The sequence below is a fragment of the Miscanthus floridulus genome, chromosome 17 (assembly GCF_019320115.1).
Source record: "Miscanthus floridulus cultivar M001 chromosome 17, ASM1932011v1, whole genome shotgun sequence".
NCBI classification, from domain to species: Eukaryota; Viridiplantae; Streptophyta; class Magnoliopsida; order Poales; family Poaceae; genus Miscanthus; species Miscanthus floridulus.
In genome coordinates this window covers 60,682,100-60,708,381 of record NC_089596.1, presented here as the reverse complement: position 1 = coordinate 60,708,381, position 26,282 = coordinate 60,682,100, and the positions used below count along the sequence as shown (strand labels likewise).

At 44.6% G+C, this 26,282-nt stretch overlaps 1 protein-coding gene and 1 long non-coding RNA gene across 3 annotated transcripts; one reads left to right on the top strand and one right to left on the bottom strand.

Annotated features, from left to right (window-relative positions):
* Positions 1-3,367: 3,367 nt before the first annotated feature.
* LOC136518378 (uncharacterized) lies at positions 3,368-4,593 on the top strand. Its single transcript, XR_010774480.1, has 2 exons — positions 3,368-3,999; positions 4,119-4,593. It is a non-coding gene; the product is annotated as an uncharacterized lncRNA (long non-coding RNA).
* Positions 4,594-4,748: 155 nt separating this feature from the next.
* LOC136518377 (uncharacterized) lies at positions 4,749-8,589 on the bottom strand. Of its 2 annotated transcripts, XM_066512024.1 has the most exons (3): positions 8,551-8,589; positions 8,404-8,486; positions 4,749-8,027 (listed from the first exon to the last, which is right to left on the bottom strand). In XM_066512024.1, exons 2-3 carry the CDS (start codon positions 8,413-8,415, stop codon positions 4,749-4,751), a joined length of 3,291 nt encoding a protein of 1,096 aa, XP_066368121.1. In that variant the 5' UTR covers positions 8,416-8,486; positions 8,551-8,589. The 2 variants fall into 2 exon arrangements, with proteins under 2 accessions (XP_066368121.1, XP_066368123.1); XM_066512026.1 differs by having other exon boundaries at positions 8,404-8,559.
* Between the last annotated feature and the right edge of the window lie 17,693 nt (positions 8,590-26,282).

The following is a 26,282-nucleotide window of genomic DNA, read 5'->3' as shown; positions in this document are numbered from 1 at the left end:
GTTTCAAGCTTTGGTACACAGGGACAGTCGCGGATAGAAATGGAGTATGAGTTTTGATTGATAAGAGCCTCAAGAATAGTGTGGTGGGAGTGAGAAGGCAAGAAGATAGGATTATCTTAGTAAGCTTGTCATTGGTGATATGGTCTTGAACGTAATTAGTACGTATGCCCACCAAGTAGGCCTCAACGAGAGTGCTAAGAGACAGTTCTGGGAAGACTTAGATGGCCTGATTAGAGCTGTACCTAGTAGTGAGAAGTTTTTTATAGGAGGAGATCTTAATGGGCATGTAGGTACTACAAGCGTAGGTTTTGAGGCAGTTCATGGAGATTTTGGGTATGGTAGTAGGAATCAGGAGGGGAGAAAGTTCTGGACTTCGCGCTAGCTTTTGACCTGATGATAGCCAACACTTTCTTTAGAAAGAGATAATCTCATCTAGTGACCTTCAGTAGCGGACAACACTCTAGCCAGATTGACTTTGTCCTTGCAAGAAGAAAGGACAAACGAGCATGTTTGAGTTGCAAGGTGATACCAGGGGAGTGTGTTGTTTCTTAACATAAGCTTTTGGTGGCAGACTTTCGTTTTCAGGTGCGTGCCCATAGGGATAAACAAGCTAAGATTGAAAGAACAAAGTGGTGGAAACTGAAAGAGGAGACATCATAGGTATTCAGGGAAATGGTTATCAAAGAGGGCTCTTGGAAGGAAGCAGAGGACATAAACAACATGTGGGAGAAGATGGCAACCAACATTCAGAAGGTGGCCTTAGAGGTGTGTGGAGTAACCAAAGGAAGTGGAGGCGAGGCTAAAGATACTTGGTGGTAGAACGAGGAAGTCCAAAGGGCTATTAAGGAGAAGAAAGAATGCTATAGACGCTTGTACCATGATAGGAGTGTGGACAACATAGAGAAGTACAAGGTGACAAAGAAGACTGCACTGCGAGCTGTAAGTGTGGCAAAGGGTAGAGCGTACGAGGATCTTTACCAATATTTGAGTACGAAGGAAGAAGAGAAGGACATTTATAGGATGGCTAGGGTTTGTGAGAGAAAGACAAGGGACTTCAACCAAGTTAAGTGCATTAAGGATGAAAGGGAGCATCTCTTGGTGAAGGAGGATGAGATCCGACATCGATGGCAAGAGTATTTTGACAAATTGTTTAATGGTGAGAATACGGACACAACCTTTCAGTTGGATGATTCTTTTGATGACACCAATAGGCGCTTTGTGCGAAGAATCCAAGAATCTGAGGTCAGAGAGGCGCTAAAGAGGATGAAAGGAGGTAAGGCGATGGGACTAAATGGTATCCCAATCGAGGTGTGGAGATGCCTTGGGGACATAGCTATAGTATAGCTAACCAAACTGTTTAAGCATATTTTTCGATCGAACAAGATGCCTGACGAGTGGAGGAGAAGTATATTGGTATCGATCTACAAGAATAAAGGGGATATTCAAAGTTGTACTAATTACCGAAGAATTAAGTTGATGAGCCATACTATGAAGCTATGGGAGAGAGTTATCAAGCATCGTTTGAGAGCAATAACGCGGGTCTCTATGAACCAATTTGGTTTCATGCCTGGAAGGTCAACCATGGAGCTATTTTCTTAATAAGAAAAGTTATGGAGCGGTATAGGGAGAAGAAGAAGGACCTACACATGGTTTTTATTGACTTGGAGAAGGCTTATGATAAAATACCAAGGAATGTTATGTGGTGGGCTTTGGACAAACATAAAGTACCAACGAAGTACGTCGGGCTCATTAAGGACATGTACAACAATGTTGTGACTAGTGTTCGAACAAGTGATGGAGACACGGATGACTTCCCGATTAGGATAGGACTACATCAAGGGTCAGCTTTGAGCCCTTATCTATTTGCCTTAGTGATGGATGAGGTTACAAGGGACATACAATGGGACATCCCTTGGTGTATGCTTTTTTGCGAACGATGTAGTGCTAGTCGATGAAAGTCGGACAGGAGTGAATCAGAAACTGGAGTTATAGTGGGAGACTTTAGAGTCTAAAGATTTTAGACTCAGTAGAACTAAAACTGAGTATATGAGATGTGACTTCGGCACTACTACTCGGGAGGAGGAATATATTAGTTTGGAAGGTCAAGTAGTGCCTAGGAAGGATACCTTTCGATATTTAGGATCAATGCTATAGAGAGACGGGGATATTGATGAAGATGTTAGCCATAGAATCAAAGCAGGGTGGATGAAGTGGCGTCAAGCATCTGGTGTCCTATATGACAAAAGGGTACCACAGAAGCTAAAAGGCAAGTTTTATAGGACGACGATTAGACCTGCTATGTTGTATGGTGCAGAATGTTGGCCTACGAAAAGACGACATGTTCAACAGATAAGTGTCGCGGAAATGCGTATGTTGCGTTGGATTTGCGGTCATACAAGAAGGGATCGAGTTCAGAACGATGATATACGTGATAGATTAGGGATAGCCCTAATTAAAGAAAAGCTTATCCAACACCGGTTGAGATGGTTTGGACATGTCCAACGGAGACCTCCAGAGGCACCGGTGCGTAGTGGAATCCTAAGCTAGGATAGTAACGTGAAGAGAGGCAGAGAAAGACCGAAGTTGACTTGGATAGAGGCAATAAAAGGAGACTTGAAAGGATGGAATATACCCAAAGACTTAGCCTTAGATAGGAGTGCTTGGAAAACAACTATTCATGTGTCTGAACCTTGATTGCTTCTGCTGGGTTTTAACTCTAGCCTACCCCAGCTTGTTTGGGACTTAAAGGCTTTGTTGTTGTTGTATACTTGTTTGAAATCATAACTGTTGATATTATTTTTATAAACTTAGTCAAATTTATAATTATTTGATTTGGACCAGATCTAGAAGTGCATTTGTTTAGGAGGGGGTATATTTATAAAAGAACTTTGTGTCATGGATAAACAAAGTAAAATGTAACGTTTGTGTTAACTATGTATTTCTTTGGTACATGGATAACCATGCCAAATGCTTTCTAAAGATTTTTCTTTCATGCTTCCATTGGTGGAGGTGTTGCCCAAAAAACATATGATCATTCCAGTTGATCCAAATGCTCTAGCTTAAATGATAACAATCTCCATGAGAAAGGAGGCATGTAGTTTTTAAGGAAAACACTTATACTTTCTCATATCTAATAATATTTATCAAGGAAGCCAAATATAATTCTGAATCAACTGCTCATGTAATTTTTTTATTTTTTTTTGTAATTCTGATGAACCAAGTGCTCTTCATTCGCCCGCGTGTGTGTGTGTGTGAGAAAGAGAGAGAGAGACCCTTTCCTCTCCATTCATTTTGCAATTGACGGAGTGAATTGTGCTAAATTGCCAAAAGAACGGCTTCGTTGTGTCCACGATGCCGGGATCCGGGCGCCCGGCTCGTCCGGTGTGGCATTGCGGCGTCTCTCCACCGTCCGTTGCTGGGGCTGCGGACCACCATGATGCGCATTTGGAGGTGGCTGGAATTTTGCAGGTGGATATATCGGTGGAGCTCCATAATCGATTTGGCCTGGAACGTTGATTCCTTCACGCTTTCACTCTCGTCGCTCACAGACTTTTTCCCCATTTCAGTTCCACGGCCTGAGTTTCTGGCGATGGGAGCCCCCTTAAGGATGGACAACCTTGGGAGACGCGCGACGCGTCTTCTCCGCCATGCGCCTCCTCTTCCGGTTCTTTTTCTACCTCCGTCTTCTCCCTCCCCGCGCCCCTGCCTATGATGCACCGGTGCTTCCAAAATAAGTAACATAGAAAATAGTAGTATCAGTTGCTAAATACTACTATAAGCCATATCCATAGATTTGATCCAATGAAACGAAAGATAAAAGCAATCCTCATCATGGTTCTCATCATTTAGTAGCAGTGTAGCAACAATAATCATTTGTCAATATAATGTGTAGCTGGTAAATCTCACACAGACACACAGAAAGCACACCACACAGGAGGAGGAGGACATCACATCACCAGCAACGATAGACTTCATGAAGAGGATCTCAAGCAAGCAGAGGTGTACCCCCACCCAGACCCACTAGTCGATGATCCGCTAGCTCATGCTGCGGCTGAAGCTGATGACTGATGATCTCCTCTCCTTGTTTATTTAATCTTCCTCTCATGATGGACGTACAGTCACAGCAAGCTCGCTCACGAAATTAAAACCAAACAGGACCCATGCAGTGCAGTGCAGTGCAATGGATCGGAAGCAGCACAGATGCCGAGCACACACAAGCCAGCATCTCTGCCACACGAAGGAAATATCAAGCAAAAGCAGCAGACGAGTGCCCAACATCGATCAGGCAAGTCGTCATTGCCTGGCAAACGAAGCGACACACCAGAGCCTCCTCCACACATGTGACACACAAGCAAATAAAACAGAGACCGTTGAAGACTCCAAGGAAGCAAAGCAATCCAAGCATAGCATATCTCGATCTTCTCCTGTTCATGATGAACCATTCCTTTCAGTTCCATGGAAGGGACTGCTACCTACATACATGAAGAAAAGAAGAATACGAGTGTGATCCATCAGTGAAAGCAGATCCATATCAGGTACACACATGACATCCGTAGGATTAACAACAACAATAACATTGTTGGTACAATCTTTTTTTTTATAAAAAAAAACATTGTTGGTACATAAATAAATGATAAAGCCAGCAGTGGTGGGGTTCAAGCAAAGCAATTCGAACGAATCAAGCAAGCAAGACGTAGAGGAAGGAGAGGTTATGAATTAATTAATGTACAGTATGATGGATGGATGGGTTACCTGAGCACGGAGGCTCGGAGCAGGTTCTTCTTGTAGTACGCTGAATAGGTGGGCTTGTAGTGGGAAGGGTGGTGGCCAGCCTCTTCCCCGTCCCACTCGAGGTTGTCCCACCATTCCTTCTCGCAGTCCAAGTCCACCATTGACGGCGGCGTGATGTCCTCTGATGATTCTTCCTCCGACAACTCTACCTCAACCCGAACAGCTGGTAGGCGCTTGAGGCCCCAGCATCCCCTGATCTTCACGGTCTCGAGATTGGGCGCCAACATCCTTTGCCCACAGATGCGCTGCAGCTTGGGTAGCTCATATAGGTGGATGCGCTTCAGTCTAGGAAATCTTCTTGGTTGCTGCTGCTGCAGTTCTAAATCAGATGGGAAGACTTCCCTGAGGTCACTGCAGCACACAATCTCAAGGGTTTCCAGTTTACAACATCCGTTTGTATTTGCGGTGTACAGAGGGAGTACATGTACCAGCCTGGGGCAATAATCCAGGTGTAAGAACATAAGATGCTCAAAGGAATCTTCACCAGGCCGAAATGCTGATATGCTCCAGTCCCAGATGTAGCGCGCCTTTGGGAGTTGGGATGCCCAGAATGTCTCCAGATATTCGAAAATGTCGTCTCCATCCTGCCATGGTGAAGGCGCAGTGAAAACAACACCTTCTAAGTTGGGGCATCTCTCGAGTCGGCACCATTTTAGTCCACGCCAATCCAATTTTGCGTCAGTAGGTGTAGGGCCTGGGAGACAGGTGATGGACAAGCAATCATGCAAGTGTAGGGTCTCAGCGTCCTGATTCACAAAACATGGCAGAGTTGTATCCCTTGGTAACTGTCTAGTAGTAGTACCCTGCAGTGACTCAACATGTTTCTCATCATCTTGTATGCTAATGTAACAGTTGACCCAAGTATAATTAGCCTTAGGAACAGGTGGGCACTGCCATATCCACATGTTTCTTATCCCTAAGGCCTCAAAGACATCTCCATTGCTGGCACCACCACCAGATTGCGAGTTGCTACCAAAGGTGGAAATGGTGTCATCATCATAGTACAAGTTAGAACCGGTTGGCTTCTGCAGGTTTACAGCTTTCACTTGCTGTCTGCCGCCACCATCACTATAGGATCCTTGGTTGGTACTACCTTTGTGACAACCACCAGCAGATGAAATCTCGATGTGCAACCACTTGGTATATCTGAGGTTCAAAAGTGAACCAAAAACCCTTGGGTCCCTCAGGGATATATACCAATCCAAGCCATTGAGTGCTCGGCTGTTGTCACATAGTGTTGCTGATGTTGACCACCCTACACTTGTGTTGTCACTGCTAGTAGCCTCTCTCTTGTGGGATTTATCTTCCCTATCCCATTCTGCAAGGGTGCTGGTGTCAATGCGCAAAACTTCCAGATATATATATTTTTCCTCCTGTGGCCATGCTATTGCATGGAGCTTCTCACACCCCAACAAAACGAGTCGCTCGAGGCCCTTGACTTGTGTTGCACTAAGGTCAAGCGTGTTAATTGCTGTACCAGACATGTCTAGCTCCTCAAGGCTGCCGAACAATCCTCTCAATAGCAGGCTCTTCAGTTGGGTGCATCCCCGAAAGGAGACGCTCTTTATCTTAGTGGTGTCATTGCTGGTGAGGCTAAATGACTCTAGTGACAGTGGCAAGGCATCTGAGCCAATTATCTCAAGATCACCACAACCATCAAGGACGATTGTCTTGAGGATGTGCCAACTTGACAGGTCTGGGAACGATGCTACCATAGGAGATTCTTGTTGAATTCTATCACCGCCAGCACCATCATGCCCATTGTCCTTATATGATTCAGCTACCACTCGAAGCTTGAGCAGCTTACGGCTGTTGCTTCTGGGACCACTGCAACGATGTAGGTGGCTCATGCTCTGATTGCCGACTCCTTTCACATTCAGCTCCCTGAGGTCAGACATAAGATCCAACATGTCCTTTGACAGTAGCCAATACCAATCTGTATAACTTAGCTCCAGCACCCATAAATTCTGAAACCATGCTCCACCGTTTTCTTGGCTATGGTGGCTATGATGATGGCAGTTATTTTCTTCACCGTCATCCTGTGCATCCTTGTTTTTGCAGTGGTCAAGTAGGAGGAATCTTAGGTGACTGCATCTCAGGAAGGGAGGAGATGAAAAACTGAAGGTGCAGTGGGAGAGATGTAACACACGCAGACTTGTCTTATTAGAATGTTCAAACATGCAAGCTTCTAGTCCACCTCCTGTCCAGAAGAAGGATGTTGCCTGAGATGGCACTTGGACCTCCGTTGTGGTTTGGGAGGTGACTGAAACCCAGTGGTCCATACGCTTCCACTGTTCCAGCAGTTTACAGATCACTTCAACACAACAGTTAAGCAAATCCAAGTTCACGTTCATCTGCAAAGCGTCGCCAATCTCCCATGCTGATTTACTACCATCAGCGGCATCCTGTATGATTCCATCACATACCCAGCAGTTGGAAGCATGGCACTCCCAGCTGATGTTGTGGTTATTGCCTATTAGTGCCCTATACAAGATGCATTCCATGACAATCTTCTGGCTCATGTCAGGTTCAGGGACACCCATGCATTTTGCAACGTCTGCAGCCTCTGCATAAACAACGTGCCTTATGTTATCAAGCACAGTAGCATCGTTCTCGTCATAACCTGATACACCAGCACATAGAGCTATATCGCTCAACCCAGCTAACTCCTCCACATCCTTCTTTATTCCATGCCCTTCTGTGAGATGATGCCAGAACCTGCCCCGGGATGTCCACAGCACCCTCTTGCCCAAATCGCCGATTACAGGGACACCGACCTCCCATAGATCGATGTAGCTGCCACTCCCATTGTACAGAATCACAAGGAATCTGCGGGTGCTAAGTTCATTCATGATTGCTAACCTGACATAGGGAATCACACCTCTAGAACTCTGCTTCACCCCATCAAGGTCATCCTTCTCATCAAGCTGGTCAAATAAGGCCATCACCTGATTGGGTAGCTTCAGCTCCTCGGCAATCTGCTTTTGCAGGGATCTCTTGCTCTGCCACCTTAAGAAATCGATGTTGATGATCTTTCCCAAACCCCTTGCTGTCCCAGTTTCAGCCCATCCTGATGATGACGTTAGTCGTTTAGCGACCTCTTTGAGTACAGCAGACGCTCCCCATCCAGCCCAGCCATGGAAGTATATTACATTTCCTGCCTTGTCTGTGTGCTCCAAAAAATCAATTATCCGCTCTGCTGCGCCATCTATGTTGTCTGCCTTGACTGGGATCCACTGCAATAATTATACGGCACTAATCAATTTGACAACCCCATATCTTGAATCAAGATTGTAGAAAAGATATTCCTTATATTTTGAGACCGAGAGTGGACTATGTATGCTTTACAGTGCAACAGCAGGAAGCATACTTTCCAAACTTTGTGTTGCAGTTAAACATTTTTCAGAAAATATATATAAACATAATTGATGATGTTTTGCCACATGAAAAATAGAATCAATAAATTTTATTTTGGATCAAAGTTGAGCATGTCCATAACGAAACAAAAAAAAAAGAATTGCTTAAAAAACAAACAGAGAAATCTATTCCATGCCAAGCATATATACATATATGTGGAGGTTAGGAGAAGTAGACACTGATTGATTTATATACCTCCATTGGCATGATGAATTGGTCTGTCGCCTGTCTCTTGAGCTAACTAGCTCTACAAGCTAAGCCCGCAGCTCCATCAGAATCTGCAGCTCCAGATTTTGACGTCAGAACCAAATGTATGCATAGCAGAGCAGCGTTGAAACACACCTGATTTCCTCCTCCAGACTTCACTCCAGCAAATGGATATCTCCTGCACATACAGTGTATACAAAGTAAGTACTAGTTAAAAGCTGGAGAAAAAAACATGCATTCCTGATCCCTCAGTTTGAAAACTTAGTTAAAACTTGTAGTGAACCCATGGATCTATAGATGAAGTTGAACTGGATAAGCAGACAGAATTAGTGAATTACCTAGATCACGACGACATTAAAATAACAGGCAGGGACGGCATACATATGCCTATCTGGAATTCAGGAGGTCGATTGCATCCACTCTAATGTTTGCGGATCAGACAACCAGCATGCTTAGATTGCATAGTGGAAGAGAAGCGCCATTAGAATGAGTGCAGGTGCAGCGTTTGCATTACACAGTATGTTCCTTGCTTCGTGTTTGCTTTATTTGCTTTTGTGCAAAGCAAAATCATCACTGATCAGATTCTTTTCTTGTAGCATCATTTGCTTGCTCGCGGAGCTTAATAAAAAACAGAAAAGAGAAAGGTTAAGGTAACTTAGCTATTTAAATAGTCTTTTCTGTCCATCCGAGGGCCACGGATCAGTGTAATCTGTCTTTTCCTATTCTTTTACCTTTTTGATGTAGTGTAAGTCACTGAGATGAGAGGTAAAACCAGTAACGTGCTGCATACAGCATCCACAGTCAGATTCTTTGCTTGTAGATGACCAAGATAAAAGGGAAAGGGAAACAGAAAGGAAAAGGGGAAGGGAAGGTTATCGCTGTAATGTAATGGCCCCGACAGTACTATAAAAAGCCATTGCTTAAAGATAAACTAGCCCATCAACTCCTGCTTCAGTTAGGCCTAGAATTTTAATTACATACTCCCTTCGTCCCAAAATGAATAACTTTCTAAGGTTTAAAATTTGTCCTATAAATAACATTCTATACAACCATGAAACATTGTCTTCTAATACAAAAACTAATTATGAGTACATGCAAACAATAACCGCCTAATCCAAGAATTATCCTCCACGAAAGGAAAGGAGACGAGGGTATATACGTCTTTTACCAGCATTCTTAGTTTATCTAAAAAATTTCAAAAACTTATTAATTATGGGCGGAGGGAGTATATTAGAAATTATGAGAATGAATTTAGTAGTATAACTAATAAAGAATGAATATATTTACTCTCTCTATTCATCTCCTAACACAATGTCCATTTGCATACTCTATAATGGGTGAATCGAAGCTAATTAAAATTTCTTCCGAAATGGCCGCTGTCCCAAATAACCCACCAAAACTTACAAACATGATGCCATCGAGCCAACTGGTGGCTAGATGTTCTCGGTGTCGACCAGAGAACACAGCAGGACACTCACCACAACGAAAAACCAAGCGCAACATCGAAACTCTCCAAAATCCGAAAGCGGAGCTCTTAACTTCCGGTTGGTGACTCGAGGACTTAGAAACCTTCCTAGGCATTACTGGAAACCCACGGAAGAAACGGAACAAAATTTGGACATCGGAAGCTTGAAAACACAACAAAAGAGCAAAGACACTGCAAAAAGTTGGCCCAGCCGAGGGAGGAGGTCGGCCTGGGCCTGGCCGCCTTGAGCTCACCTTGGACACCCCAACACAGCAAAACCGGCTAGCCTACTTCAATCCTAGCCTAGCCGGGTTTCCAACCCCAGCCTAGCCTACTTCAAACCCGACCTGGCCTACTTTGGCAGATTCAGCACCCCGAAACCAAACTCCAAAAAGGTGAAATATATTCAAATGAAGTCTAATTGGGCTCAAATTTTGCAGAGATGTTCCCTGGGATGTTTATAAACTATCTCCAAAATATCAACTCGATCAAAAAATCTCGCTCGAAGATCAGGGTTTTCTCAACTTTTGTCAAAATCCCCAAACTTTGTGCTCGTGAGGAAACTACTAAATCTGATTGGTAGACATGTTCCCCTGGAGTCCTAGCACGTATCCATCCATCCCAATCGGTCTCAAAACCTCAGAAAAATAAAATCACCCACAACCAAGAGAAGGGGGTTCGGGAGAGAAAAAACCAAACGAAACAAGAACTCAGAGCTTGAGCCTCGAATTTCAGAGCGCAACATGCTTTATTTCAAGCACGAACAAGATTAGGTTTGTTGATGTCGAACATCAACGTGTCGGTATGGGATCGGACACCAAGAGCAGAGAGCAGGAGAGAGATAAATCAGTAAAGAGTCTAGCCCCCCTCCCCCTCCTCCTCTCCCCCTTTTATAGGGAAGGTGGGAGGGGATGTTCTCTTTATTTCCCAAGGTCGGGCTAGTATTTACAAAAATGCTGCTAGGGGCTATAAAAAACCGATGGAGTTTGTATTTACAAAAATGCCATAGAAGGCTACAAATGGCTCCCAAACATTATATTGCAAACTCATAGGCTATGCAATTGGGCCTTGAGTGCGACAAAGGGGTCCTCAACATATAATGTACCCCCAATAAGGTTGTTACAGAGGTCAGATTACAAAGCAAAGGAATCACTCTCTACACTGCAGATCTTAACACTAAACTTAGGAAACATAACTAGAGAAACCAGAGACTAGAAAACCTAACAACCAAAGAGATGGTTTGTGGGGGCATCCTCCTAACTTATTCATAGGCCTATTACACATTTCCAACATGCCCTTAGATATTTAGGTTGAACCACTTAACCCTAGGGGCAAAATGGTCCAAGTATTGATCGGTGCATCTAAAGGCCATGAGCTCTTCACGACTTTGCTTCGCCTTGACGCAAGCTCTGCAATGACGCCACGTGTTGCCTCCAAGTCCATACCGAACTCTAACCGGGGTTTGAGGCCCAAACCCAAAGACCATCCAGCTAGTGGTTTTGAGGCCCAAACCACCAAAATCCCTGGAGAAGTGTATCCACTAGGCCTCCTCCATGATCTCAACACATGTCAACGTCGTCCTCAACCACCTAATTAACAAATCCTCCAGCGCCTCCACTTGACTTGCTCAACCGCCATCTTGACAGTCAATACGGTCAACTCCTCCACATGCATGTATACTTGCTTGTCCATGTCCTTAGGTGTCAGCCACCCACGATCAGTCTTCCAGCCACATTAGTCCCTCGGGCCAAGTCTCACGGCTGTCCTTCACCGTTCCCAGTCCATCTGCATGGCACGTCTCTACTTGACCTTCTCCATGGCCGTCGACCATCTCTGTGCTCCACACCTACACAAAGCATAGCTGAGAGACATGTTACCCACACACTCACGCTGTGGTTAATCTCAAACTCAACTAAAGCCTAATCATCTCTTGACATTCACTCATCACAACTCGACACACATGAGCACATATCAACCATGTGTTCGCAATCTCCCCCTTGATGAGTACATTGTCAACACCAACACATAGAGAAGAATCAAAACCAAAAAGAAAATGGTAAAAACTCGCTCAAATGACCAAAAGTCAATGAAAAGCCAAAACGCGGTCATTTGAAATGAGAAAAGCTTGTCCCCCAAAGATATGGGCAACGACTCGACGCAATCAAATACGTTGTGCCTGAACTAGTATAATCCATGTGTCTTGTGTGCTACCCATTTGATTCCATGTACGCGAATACGCTGATAGATTTCCCAAATCTAATTCTTCCGACACTTGGGTTGTTCTCCACATAGTTGGGGCATGCTCCCACTTGGACCAGGGTCCCAAGGGTGATTAACAAGCCCACGATGTTATCGTAGCACCTGGTAGAAATAGCAATATCTTGTCATGATGATTTGAAAACCTTACCGACGTGATATTGATGTGAGACTAATCTATTTGGAAGCTTATCAAATAATCTTTTCATCAAGTGCTCATTGACCTCAATCGCACTCGGGATGGATGGATTATGGTTTTCCCAATGAAGTATTGTTGGACTACCGACGAACTAAATGTTGTGCTTCGATGGTCGTGCACCCAAGTTGGGTCTTCAGCATGGTGCATCCAAGTCCCATTCATTATAGAGGCCACATAAGAAGTCTCTCAAATTGTTCCCTAAACACATTGAAAGTGTCAATAATAGGTACCAACAAATTCTTACTAATTCTTACTTATGTCATTGTACAAATATAGGAACAAACTCAGCTTATATTGAATGGTTGTATCGTTAGGTGTCAGGTCCTCATCAAGAGGTGAAAAAACAAACTAAGGAATTACTCTAGAAGGACGAGAAGTTGGAGAATTCCGAATCTATCCTGACAAGGCCTGAAGGTATACAGCCTGAGAGGAATGATCCTCAGGTGGTTACCATGGGTTATTGACACGCCGTGGCTAGCACCGTAGGGAGCGTGCAAGCAAGGACTCTAGAGTTGGCAGGCTTAGGAGAAAGATAACAAAATACCCCTAAATACACCAGAAATATGTTAAGTAGATTGGAGACATCTTGTGGAGTCCTGTGGATCGTGGAGTGCAAACTCTGAACAAGTGAGTGTACAAGTCACGCTTTCCTTGCTCTAGGACGGTGCAACATCTCTGTAGACTCTAGACGCCTGATAGGTTCTTGGGCTGGCTTCTGGCCCGTGGCTCAGGACATCGGTTGCCACCCGGGTGTTGGCCCGTGTGGGCAGTGTGGAGTTCAGGCTCAGGCCATCGTCGTTTTGGTAGCCTGGGCCACGGCTGAGCCCCCAGGCCTTGAGCAATGGTCAAGGTGTGTTTGGGCTCGCCCTGACTCCTCCAGAGGATACACGTGAGCATACCTGATAGATATGCCCTCGAGCCCCTGAGCGATCCATGAGATCAGTCGAGGGTCCGACGGTCGGCTTTCTTTATACGGAGAACTTAACATATACTCTCTTTGTTCATAAAAGAATGCAATTCTCGGATTTCGAGGAGTCAAGCAATCTAAGCTTTGACTAAATTTATATTAAAAAATATAAATATTTATGATACAAAATAAGTATCACTGAATTTGTTATAAAATATATTTTTATAATAAATTTATTTGGAGACATAAATGCTAATATCATTTACTATAAATTGGTCAAACTTGAGCTCTATCGACCCATAATTGTATTTTTTTGTGAATGGAGGTAGTATGTTAGACTCGTCAGTCTTGCTCCCTTTTGTCGAGGAATCAGTAGTCGGCGTGGCTAGTGCCCAGACATCGAACGCTAGCTAGCCCCCGTTCGGACGCCCGTGCCTGCCTGCCTACACTACTCTGTTTTATTATTGATGCGTCCACATTTTATTATTGCCTGTCTGACTGATGCGCATGCTGCTGTTACCAGCCCCGCTTGCTCCATGTGCCCGCATGCGCATGCACGCCATGGTGTTTGGCATGCACACAGGGACCACCTCTGTCTGCGCTCGCTTCCCATACCTGCTAATGAAAACACTTGCAACGTGAAGCATTATTTGCTGCAACATACGTCTGATGAAATATTTGGAAACATACGCTTACAACATATGTATATAGCCACTGTAACATATGCAACATAAACATTTGAAACATACGTTTGAAACATATGTAAATTCCAGATAAACATTTGCAACATGAAAACACTTACTACAACATAAGACTGAACCATTTGGAACATACTCTTACAGCATATGTGTGAAACATATGTAACATCCAGATCAAAACGCTAGCAAACATACGTCAAAAACAAATGAAACATTTTTAACAAACGCTTGCAACATTCATCTGAAACACTTGCAATATATGCAACATGTACAACATCCCGATCTACTTTTACAACATCCATATAAAGCACTTGCAGCATACCTCTGAAATATATGAAACACTTAAAACATACGCTAGCTTGCAACATGCGCTTTCAGCGCAATGCAACATCTCCATGCTGCTTGGGAGAATGGAGGCTCATCGGCGTGTGGAGTTCACCGGAGGCAGTGGCCCTATAGCGGCGGCAGCGTGACGTAGCAAGGAGGACACGATAAGGAGGTAGCGCCCGCATAGGAGAGTGAGCCAGTTCAGTCAGGGAGCCACTCATGTCAGCCCTGCCATGCTGGTCTGCCAGTGACAGGGTCCGCCGGTGCCGTTGCGTTGCCATGTCGAGGGTCACTTAGGCCTCCTCGTCGTGGCCCACTCATGCTAAGGCCTCTGCTCATGCCGAGGCCGCCACGCCGCCGTGCCAAGATGCTTGCCCAAACACCGCAGAGAGAGGTGGAGGGATTAGCGCTGGAGGCATGAGAGAGAGGAGCGATGGCTGATAAGGCACGCATGCGGGCGCAACATGTCAGGGTTAGGGTAAAAGCGTAGGTATAAGGCACACATGTGGGAGCAGCGTGTCAAGATCAGGGTAAAGGGGTAAAGGCGTAGGCAGATATAGGTGCGGGTGAGATACAGGCGTGGCATGATGGGATGGGGTCCTCCGTCTGTTCAGACTTCCTCAGCCTGTCATTATCCATCAGTATTCGGCACTGGTATCAAAGGGTCCACCGACTTGTGCTATAAAAAAGAAAAAAGAGGCTTTTACCTGTGTGCCATTAAAAAAGTTTGCAATTATGCACAAGCCATTAAAAAGTTGAGCTCCCACGAGTGCCATCGTTCTGAACTTGTTTGCTCTCCAAGCCATTCGGTCTATGTTCTATTGGTTTTTTACCGTTTGGCAGCCCTTATATATAGGCCCAGTCAGTGTAAACATCCAAAATACCCTTCTCTTGTCCTATCCTCTAACTTCTTTCTCTCTCTCTATCTAGTGGGGCCAAACTATCAGCGACCTGGCTCCACCATCCTCCTTGTCGTGCGCTAGCCTCGCGTCGTGCCGATGTTGGGGTGGAGCTCGCTCGCCCGTGCCCACGCCCGCACAGGGTGGAGCTCACTCACCTACAATCGTGCTCGTAGTGGCTGGGCGAAGCTCCTCCGCACGCACGCCCATGGCGACCGGGCAGAGCTCGCCTACACCCGCGCCCACGGGCGGCCAGGGCGGAACTGCCCTCCACGCGCACCCATGGCAGCTGGGGCGGAGCTCCTCCCTAAGTGCGCTCATGATGGTCGGTCTTGGCGAGTAGGTCGTCGATGGCGGAGAAGATGACGAGCTCGGCCTTGGTGCGGGAGGACTCAAGGTCACGCGACGGCGGGATGTAGTGATGCACGTATGGCAGGCATGTCTCCTCCCCGAGCCCGGACCGCTCCAACAGCCACGTCATGAACCGGACACTGCACTCATCAAAGCCCGACCACACGTGGGAGTGCTCCAAGAACATCGTGAACGGGACGCGGCAGTTGGGTTTGGTGCGGAAGCACATGAAGTCCACCAGGTGCACCGCGCGTGGCCGGAGCATTAGGTACAGGGTCTTCAGCCGCTTGAGCTACGCCGAGGAGTCGCATGGAGGAGGACACGAGGAGGCGACATCCGCAATGCGCGGGTGATCTCCACCAGGTGCGTGAGACAGTGGCTGCGGCGAGCTCTACCAGGACACGTGCAAGACGATGGCTGCCTTGAGCATAGCTGGTAGCTACGCCTTTGGAGGGCCATCCAGGCTGATAGCGGCAGCATAGTCAGGCACGATGCGATGCTCGGCTATAGCCGCGTCAGTGCAAGGCAGTGTTGAAAGGTCCTAATGGCTAGAGAGGGGGTGAATAGCCTATTAAAAATTTCTACAACAACACTTAGCAAATCGGTTAGACAAATATAAGGCGAAACGAGTATTGCGCTAGCCTACTAAAAATGCAAGCCACCTACCACAATTCTAGTTTCTATAGTCTCTATCAAGATAATGGTTATGTCACTACACTAAGTTAGTGTGCTCTCAAAGGCTAACTAAAGAGCCACACTAACCAAACTAACAAGCTCTCACGACTAGCTACACTAAAGAGCTTGACAACTAGTTTGCGGTAATGTAGAGAGAGAGAGAGCAAGATGGTTATACCGCCGAGTCGAGGAATGAACTAATCAATCATAAGAATGAATACCAATGAAGACCAATCACCTCAGAATCAAATGATGACACAATGATTTTTTATCGAGGTTCACTTGCTTACCGGCAAGCTAGTCCTCATTGTGGCGATTCACTCACTTAGAGGTTCACGCACTAATTGGCATCACACGCCAAACCCTCAATAGGGTGCCACACAACCAACACAAGATGAGGATCACATAAGCCACGAGCAATCCACTAGAGTACCTTTTGGCTCTCCGCCAGGAAAAGGTCAAGAACCCCTCATAATCACCATGATCGGAGCCGGAGACAATCACCAACCTCCACTCGACGATCCTCGCTGCTCCAAGCCATCTAGGCGGCGGCAACCACCAAGAGTAACAAGTGGATCCCACAGCGAAACATGAACACCAAGTGCCTCTAGATGCAATCACTCAAGCAATGCACTTGGATTCTCTCCCAATCTCACAAAGATGAAGAATCAATGATGGAGATGAGTGGGAGGGCTTTGGCTAAGCTCACAAGGTTGCTATGTCAATGCAAAATAGCCAAGAGGGTGAGCTAGAGCCGGCCAAATGATATTTATAGACACCCCAAACAATAGAGTCGTTGGCTCAATTATTGGGCTAACTGCGGGACGACCGGACACGTAGGTCGTGTGCACCGGACGCATCCGGTCGCTGCCTGACCGCCACGTATCCTAGCCATTTGAAACTATCCGTTGGAGTGCAACGGCTCACTTGTGTGCACTCACTAACCATCGACTAGACGCTCCTGTTCAATTGACTGGACGCACCATGCGTCAGAGTCCGGTCGTTTCTAGAGAGCTCCTAGAGCGGTAAAATTACGACCGGACGCGTCCGATCACAGGTGACCAAACACGGCTCAGGGTCTGGTCCTCACTGGTTTGTTTGGATGCTTGTGTTAGCGTATGTCATAGCCCGATCGGATGCACCCCCAGCGCATCCGGTCCTATTTCTTCTCAGCGTCCGATCAAAGGACCGAGGGTGGCCTTCACTACACACCACTGACCGGACGCAGGGACAGAGTCTGGTCACTGCCCAAGGCAGAGTCCGATCAATACGAAATAGCTCCTGTTGACCCTAAACTTCACCACCCTTGATCAAATGTGCCAACCACCAAGTGCATCACCTTGTGCACGTGTGTTAGCATATTTCCACAAATATTTTCAAGGGTGTTAGCTTTCCACTAGATCCAAAATGCATATGCAATGAGTTAGAGCATCTAGTGGCACTTTGATAACCGCATTTCGATATGAGTTTCACCCCTCTTAATAGTACGGCTATCGATCCTAAATGTGATCACACTCACTAAGTGTCTCGATCACCAAAACGAAAAAGCTCCTATCAAGTTTCACCTATGCCTTGAGCTTTTTGTTTTTCTCTTTCTTCTTTTCCAAGTCCAAGCATTTGATCATCACCATGCTATCACCATCATCATGATCTTCACCATTGCTTCATCACTTGGAGTAGTGCTACCTATCTCATAATCACTTTGATAAACTAGGTTAGCACTTAGGGTTTCATCAATTCACCAAAACCAAACTAAAGCTTTCAATCTCTCCCTTTTTGATAATTGATGACAACCCTTTCACAAAGATATGAATTGAAATTCATTTGAATCCATGTTGCTTGCCCAAGCATATTTACCATGTGTAAAAGGATATGGACAAGTTTCATAAATCCCATATGATAGCAATTGCTCCCCCTACATATGTGCTAAGAGTTTGGATTGTAGCTTGCAAATATGCTTAGATAGGAAATGTAGGAGACAATGTCTACCAAATGATGCTAAGGTATAAGAGATGAACCTTTGAAACGTGATACCAATCAGAGTGCACCAATATACCATCCATAGCACCATGAATAACTAGACATCCACAAAAAAAGAAAAAAACTAGAATACCCCATGAGATCAACATTAGAAGTAAGGGTCTAATTTTCATAATATGAGCATGAGTCTAGTTACTTAACCTATGCATGCTAGTTTTTTATTTGATCATTCAAACCTACAACTAGCATACACCACACAAGCATGGGTATTGAAATTTAAAACTTGTGCCATGCAAGCAAATATATGAAATGCACATTCAAATGCACCATACAAGTTCATGAACTTGCTCCCCTTCTTGTGTGCTTAAAATTTTAATTGATCCCCTTACTTTGTCATATCTCTCCCCCTATGTCTATTTCTCAATTTCTCCCCCTTTGTTATCTTTTCACTATCTTTGTACACTATTTCTCCCCCTTTGTCATCAATGACCACAAAGGTTTAATTTTAAATAGGTTAAGATTATCAATGTCAATCAATGGGGTGAGGATCATTTTCCTAAATTTGGTTCAATCTAGAACATTTGTCAATGATATTTAACTCATTTTGATTCAAGGACAAGCTTCTTCATACCTCCAAATAAGGGTTATCTTGTACCATTGTGAGTTAAACACTTAGAGCTCATTTTCTAGATCAAACACTAGGTTTACAAGCCCACCAACATGTCATATGCTACCACTAGATCAAGTCAAGCATAGAAGCAATAGTGGTACCATACAATCATCAAATTCATTTGATTTTCATGAATGAGCCTATTTAATGTGAAAAATGACTAGATGCACTAAACATGTCCTTAGCAAAGGATGTATGCATGCCAATAAATTTTTACCTTGGATTTGCTTGAAGGAGAGGCATGTCATGTAAGTGGGGGGGGTGCATCAACACATATTTGAGAAATTCAATATGTTCAACTCATTCCTTAGCTTGGAAAACCTTTTCTCATCTAATGGCTTGGTGAATATATCGGCAAGTTGATCTTCGGTGCCCACACTCTCAATGTAAATGTCCCCTTTTTATTGGTGATCTCTTATGAAATGATGGCGAACATCAATGTGCTTTGTTCTTGCATATTGAACCGGGTTGTTGGTTAACTTGATTGCACTCTCATTGTCACATAGCAATGGCAAGTTCTTGAACTTGATTCCAAAGTTATTCAAGGTGGCCTTCATCCAAAGTATTTGTGCACAACAACTACCGGTGGATATGTATTCGGCTTCGGCGGTTGATAATGCAACACTATTTTGCTTCTTTGATGACCATGAAACAAGTGATCTTCCCAACAATTGACATGTACCTAAGGTGCTCTTCCTTTCAACCTTGCACCCCGCATAATCCGAGTCGGAGTAACCAACTAGCTCAAACTTTGCTCCTTTGGGATACCACAAACCAACATTTTGTGTATGCTTCCAGTACCTCAATATTCTTTTTGTAGCCTTCAAATGACTTTCTCTTGGTGAGGCTTGAAATCTTGCACACATGCATACACTAAACATGACATTCGGCCTTGATGCGGTCACATAGAGTAGGCTTCCAATCATAGATCGATACAATTTTTGATCCACCATATTGCCACTTGCATCACTATCCAAGTTGCCATTTGTCCCCATTGGTGTGCTAATGGCTTTGATATCACTCATGCCAAACTTCTTGAGCAAGTCTTTGATGTACTTGCCTTGACTCACAAATATACCATTCTTCAATTGCTTGATTTGAAGACCAAGGAAGTAACTTAACTCTTCAATCATGGACATTTCAAACTCATTAGCCATCATCTTTCCAAATTCTTCCCAAAAGTCTTGATTGGTTGATCCAAATATGATGTCATCAACATAGATTTGTAATACAAATAAGTCTTTGCCAATCTTCTTGGTGAAAAGAGTGGTGTCAACCTTGCCCATCATGGACCCTTTAGAGAGTAGGAAGTCCCTTAATCTCTCATACCATGCTCTAGGTGCTTGATTCAAGCCATACAATGCCTTCTTCAACTTGTACACATGGTCGGGCTTCTTGTCATCTTCAAAACTAGGAGGTTGCTCAGCATATACTTCTTCATTGATGTAACCATTGAGAAATGAACTATTGATATCCATTTGATAGAGCTTGATGTTGTGGGCACAAGCATAGGCTAATAAGATTCTAATTGCTTCTAATCTAGCAACTGGGGCATGTGTTTCTACAAAGTTAAGACCTTCAACTTGTGTATATCCTTGTGCTACCAATCTTGCTTTGTTCCTTACTACTATCCCATCTTGATCTTGCTTGTGTCTAAAAATTCATTTGGTTCTAATCACATTGTGTCCCGTTGGTCTCTCTACTAATTCCCATACTCGATTTCTTGTAAAGTTATTCAATTCTTCATGCATAGCATTCACCCAATCAATATCCTTCAATGCTTCATCTATCTTCTTTGATTCAATGGATGACACAAATGTGGCAGAACCACCTAATCTAATGCCTCCCAGGAGTACTTGTCTTCCATTAGACAATAAGTATTCAAGGGAAGACACTAAATTATGCAGTTCCATCGAGCACACTCCAAGAAAGAACCCAAAAATCCATATTTTCTCATCAGGATCACAAATGAGAGAATAAAGCTTATAGCATTTTAGCCATTTCTTACATCACTTTTAATACAACATTAGAGTTATGAGCAATTTAATTTAACAACGGAATATAAACATGTGATCAGAGTTACAGTGGAAAAAATTATCTATTCATGACATGATGAAGCATTGATATATAAACTATGACAACAGATTATAAAACTTCTATTTTAAAACATTTAGCAAGAGTTATAAATAAAAACTATAACCGTAGCGTAAAGGAATCCTCTCTGAGCCCACCAGGAGGAATCCACACACAAGAGTCAGCTCTAGCATCCGCCTGTCACCTGCAACAGAGGGAAATAAAACCCTGAGTACTTAATTGTACTCGGCAAGACTTATCCGACAGGAGGAAAAAAGACTCTAAGGATATGCAAGGCTATCTGGTTTGTGGGTTTAGAGCATCTGTAGGAGCATTACTAAAAGTGCGTCCTTATATTCAATTTTATTAGCAGTCGACATTGGTTCATTAACTAACCATTCTATGTAAACACCTGTGCTACTTTTGAGCAGGTGGTAAGCAATCAGAATCATTTTACCATCTTTCATCTTCCAGTTCTTACTACGTTGCTAGACTGTAGACAAGCTGTACTAGATCGCCAGTGATTCGTGAATCAATGTGACCAGCTGGGTAACCTAAAACACATGCCCTGCTTGTACCCTAAGCACAAGCAGGACCAACCCATCACCCTCCTGTCATGGGGTCCAGGTCCCGTCCAAACTTGGACTTCAAGCCCCCGCTCCTGAGTCCCGGACTCAGTGCGGTGCTTAGACTTCCACCATCCCCGCCTCCAATCAGTTGGTCCGGAAAGAGACGGAACCCATGACAAGAGAGCAATGAGTCTTCCCATGTCCATACACAAGTATGTGTTTAGGATAATAAGTCTGTGACCTGCCTAGAACCCAATGCAATGGTCGGTCCTTAACCAACACTGGCGGAACAATGCAATCCGAGCCTCGTTCGAATGCCAAACCAAGTCCAAATCCAAAGTACCATTACGCCCGATCTCCAATTATCATTCATATATATTCCAGATGATAATAATATAGTAACAACAATAATATATTTCCTATCTCTCGTGAGTGATAGGCAATCACTCGACTTCTACCGGAGTCCTATAGTATAGCAATCTACACGATCATGTCATACTAGTAGGACTCATAGGATAAAGATATATATATGCAAGTGGGTTTCATTCAACTCCTAAAAACTTAATGCACAAACATAATATAAAGTGCATAAAAGTAGGGGTTATGCATCGAGGCTTGCCTGGATAAAATATAACCAAAAGTTGGCATTCCATCTTCGTGACATGATCCCTAGCACCTTCTTTTCAGCTACTCCAGTTGATACCATCGATCCACCATCGTTCCTATTATGATATGTATTGATGCAAATGCATAGATGTAAATAATCAACGATAGCCGAAATTCCTAGAAATCCAATCACGCCTCCAAAAGTACCATTTCTCCAGCAACTCACAATGACTCCGCGATCCATCGATGTCCCTCCGTTAGCATCCCCAACAAACTCCTACTGGCAGTTCGGATCCTCGGCGTCGAACTCGCGGTACTCAGCAAACAGACACAAATAAATATTCACATAAATTCAAATGCGTTCCAAAAATTATGAAACTTTATGGATAGGTAGGGTTCGATTTTAGATGAATTTAGGAAGAAGAAGTGACGGAATCAGAGTTAGCATGGTGGAGATATTAATTGTGCAAGGTGTCCACTTATTAATCACGAGAAGAGAAAATGAAACGTGATTAGTGGCCACGTGCTGCTGCTGGTTTATTAGAAAGGGAAAAAGAATAAACAAATGAATGGAGTGGATTAGTGGCTCACGGCCGCAGCTGTTCATGAGGGTACCTATGGATTTGTCTTTGTCGTGGTGCACTTCTGTGGGCTTAGAGAGTGGAGGAGCTAGCTGCCGCTATTGGTCAAGGAACAAGCAGAGAGGGAGGGGGAAATACAGGAGCGTTCGTGCTCCTCACGCTCGTCCGCCAAGGCAGCTCTGTGGAGCTTCGGCATCCAGTGATTTCGACCACAACTTCCAAATCCAAGGGCATAGGGAGGTAGAGGATGTATGTGGACTATCTACCTTGGTCTATTGCAGCTCGAGGAAGGAGATCGATGGGGCACACTTCTCTCTATGCACGAACAGAGGAGGAAGGAGAAGAGCGAGGAGTGGGTAGCTACAGAGCTAAGCTGCTCAGCATGGTTGGCATGGTAGCTGTGGCCATCTCAGCCACAGGCATGAGCGGTAGCGGTCTAGGGTGGTGGCAGCTGTGGCCTAGCATGGGCGATGGGCGGGAGGCGTGGCATGGTGACGTCGGCACGCCAGCACGACAGCGGTGCTACGGACTGCGGCAGCATGAGAGAGTCGGCGCCATCATGTTGTTGCCGGTGCCAGCGCCTGCACTCGATCCCTCCTTAGCGCCAATGCTGCAGTGGCCAAAGCCCGAGAACATGCCAGACGCGTGAAAGAGAAAGGGAGGGAGAGCAAGCAGTACGCAATAGCAGCAGTTAAGGTAGGCTCTGGTCAGTGGTGGCAAGCAAGCCCGCGTACACGGCGACGGGGCCTGGCAACACGGAGCGATGCGAATAAATCGGATGATTGATTCTGAGCAGGGGGACACACCATCGTCGTCTAGCGGTTAGGACAGCAGTGAGGTGACTTGTCGCCCTAGGAGCCAGAACCGACGGCCACTACGCGACGACTGCGAAGCAGCACAGATGCACGATGGGGTAGATGGATCAAGAGGTGAGGAATACGCCACGACCACCAACGGCGATGTCATAGCGGCAGCAAGACCCTACGCGCAGTGCACGTCCCAACGCGGCTAGCCAGCATGAGATCAGGACGCGGTGCGGAATATGACGGGGTGCTTGCTGATGTGTGGCCATGGCATGCGCGCTAGCTCGTGAAGGACAGCCCCAGCTGGCCATGGCTGAGCTCGGCACTAGCAGACCATGGGCGCGTGTGACCGCGCACACCAGACTGGTCAGCCAGGGACAAAGCCATACACGAATTTTAAAGAGACGCAAAAACTACAGATTTGCTCACTAAGATCCAACCAAAATGCACTACCCTAGAGTTGACACTACCATCTCCCCAACAAAGCAACCCATATGACCAGAAGATGACCAGCGAGAAGGAAAGAGAGGCGCCAAGATAGACTGGTCGCGCAGAACGCTGGTTCACGGACAGAGTGCCACTAACATGGTTAATATGTTCAAAGCATAATTGGGAAATTTTTATGAGAGCGTCGTGACTTCCAGACCAACCACAACCTACACCGTGTTCAAGTACACATCTTGATGCAACCAGTCATGCAAAAACATAGATATATTGCTTAACCAGTTTTGTTAGAATTTAAATGCCAAAATGGCATTATCTATAATTTTTTCCGACTTAAAAGGAATTCAAGGTTCCAGTTAGAACTTGTCGTAGAACCGACCAATTTATAAGAGTACAAGTACAATGGCAGCCCACAAGCGGTCGCACTGTCATACTTGAACCCATATAAACCCAGTAGTCCGTCGAGTACCACGACGGGTCTCGATAAACGAATTACAACAACCAAGATCGTACATGATTCAACATACATGTCACATATTACATAAAGTTCACAAATACATTTTCATCATCAGAGTATGAAACCAAGTTATTACAAACTGAGTTTGATAGATAAAAGCGGAAGCAAATTAAGTTTGAAAGTAAAGTTTCCAACATAGTTTAGTACAGTGCCAAAATAGGATCACGATCCACAAAAGCATGTAGAGGGATTAATAAGAAGCCTGCCCAAGGTTTACTCCTCATCCACGGTGGGACAGAAGCAACTCTTGCAGTAACCATGATACACAGTGCTATCTGCAAGCAGGTATTGTAATTCCATGTTCATTCGAACCATCATATTCCATAATACAATTACTACGATGTTAGGGCTAGCCAAGTTTCTCACTATCCGGGAGAGACGGCGATTCAAATCAATTTCAACTAGCTGGGAATTTATTCCTAACACAAACCCAGGTAGACCAGATCATTAGTCGCCTTAGGTCACCTTTGGTACAACTTAGGTCCATATTTCGTGGGTTCGTACCACGCCGCACAGTCGGGGACACCAAATGCTAGGACGTTCGGGCCTAGCCTGCCCTTGGGCTCAGTCTGGCTCCCTGCAAGGAGCGCACAATAGAACGGGGCCCATCCTGAGTTGAGCTACTCGGCTTTGTGGCCGAAACGAGTTATCTGGCCAGCTAAGTGATAGGCATGCGTTCAATCTTATCAGAAGTGCCAACAACGGTACGGTTCTTAACCGGCACAGGCGGAATCACATGAGTCAACCTACACATAGACTTCATCCGGCCTCGATTTATATCACCCCATGGTTCTGTTCCACGATAGCAAATATAGCCAACCGTGCTCCGGTATCCACCTATATCTCGCAGGTGACAGGAAATCACCCGACTTCTACCGGTCTAAGCAAGGCTAAGCATATATTCAATTCTAGACCTACACATGGTTAATGGTGTATATATCTAGACAAGGAATTTATATGCATCAAGTGGTTCCATTTAACTCTTATAACCTAATGCATCAATCATAAGGACTTAAGTAATCATTTATAAAATACTAGGAGACTTAGAATGCTTCGGGACTTGCCTTTCAGAAAGGACGTGGGGCGGTGATCAGGGCACTCTGGAAGCTCTTCTGGGTTTTGCTCCTTTCCTTCGGGAGCTATGGCTTGAGGATTCTCCTGCTGGTCCCCTTCCTCTACTTCGTCGAACTCCAGCAACGTTATTCCTTCCTCCGATCCTAGATGCATGAATATGGCATAAGGTATTACGAATGTATGCATGCCAACAAGTACAATATGATGATACGTGATGAATGCATTCTTGTATGCATTCTTAACATCATGGTGCTGAAGTAATAACAAGTGTATCGTGCTTTACTGAGTATCTGCATATCTCTTCTTACTTACTCAATCAAACACTTCAGCAGTTCATGTACCACACTACAAAATAGCAGCTACTTATTTTACTCATAACTAAAGTTCTACTTATCCAAATGTGGTGATCTTGGACTTTCTGGAAAGCTTATACATTTGTATACAACTCTTATTTAATCACCAAAAGCTAATTCACAATTTATCTTAACCAAAATAGACAATCAATCTAGTGTTGTCCAGACATTTCCAGAGAGCAAGCAATTAGGAAATCTAACTTTAAACCGCTATAACCCCAAAACCCTTTGGCCTATGGTCCTGAAATTTTAACACAAGATACATGAATAAGTTATCTACAACCTTGTTAATTAACCAGTTTTACAGAAACCATCATTTTCACCATGCAACACACTAAACTACCAAATCTGTTCGAAAACCTTCTCAACTCGAATTATAAAGCAACAATACTTTTACTTCATGTAAGCATTCAAATTTTT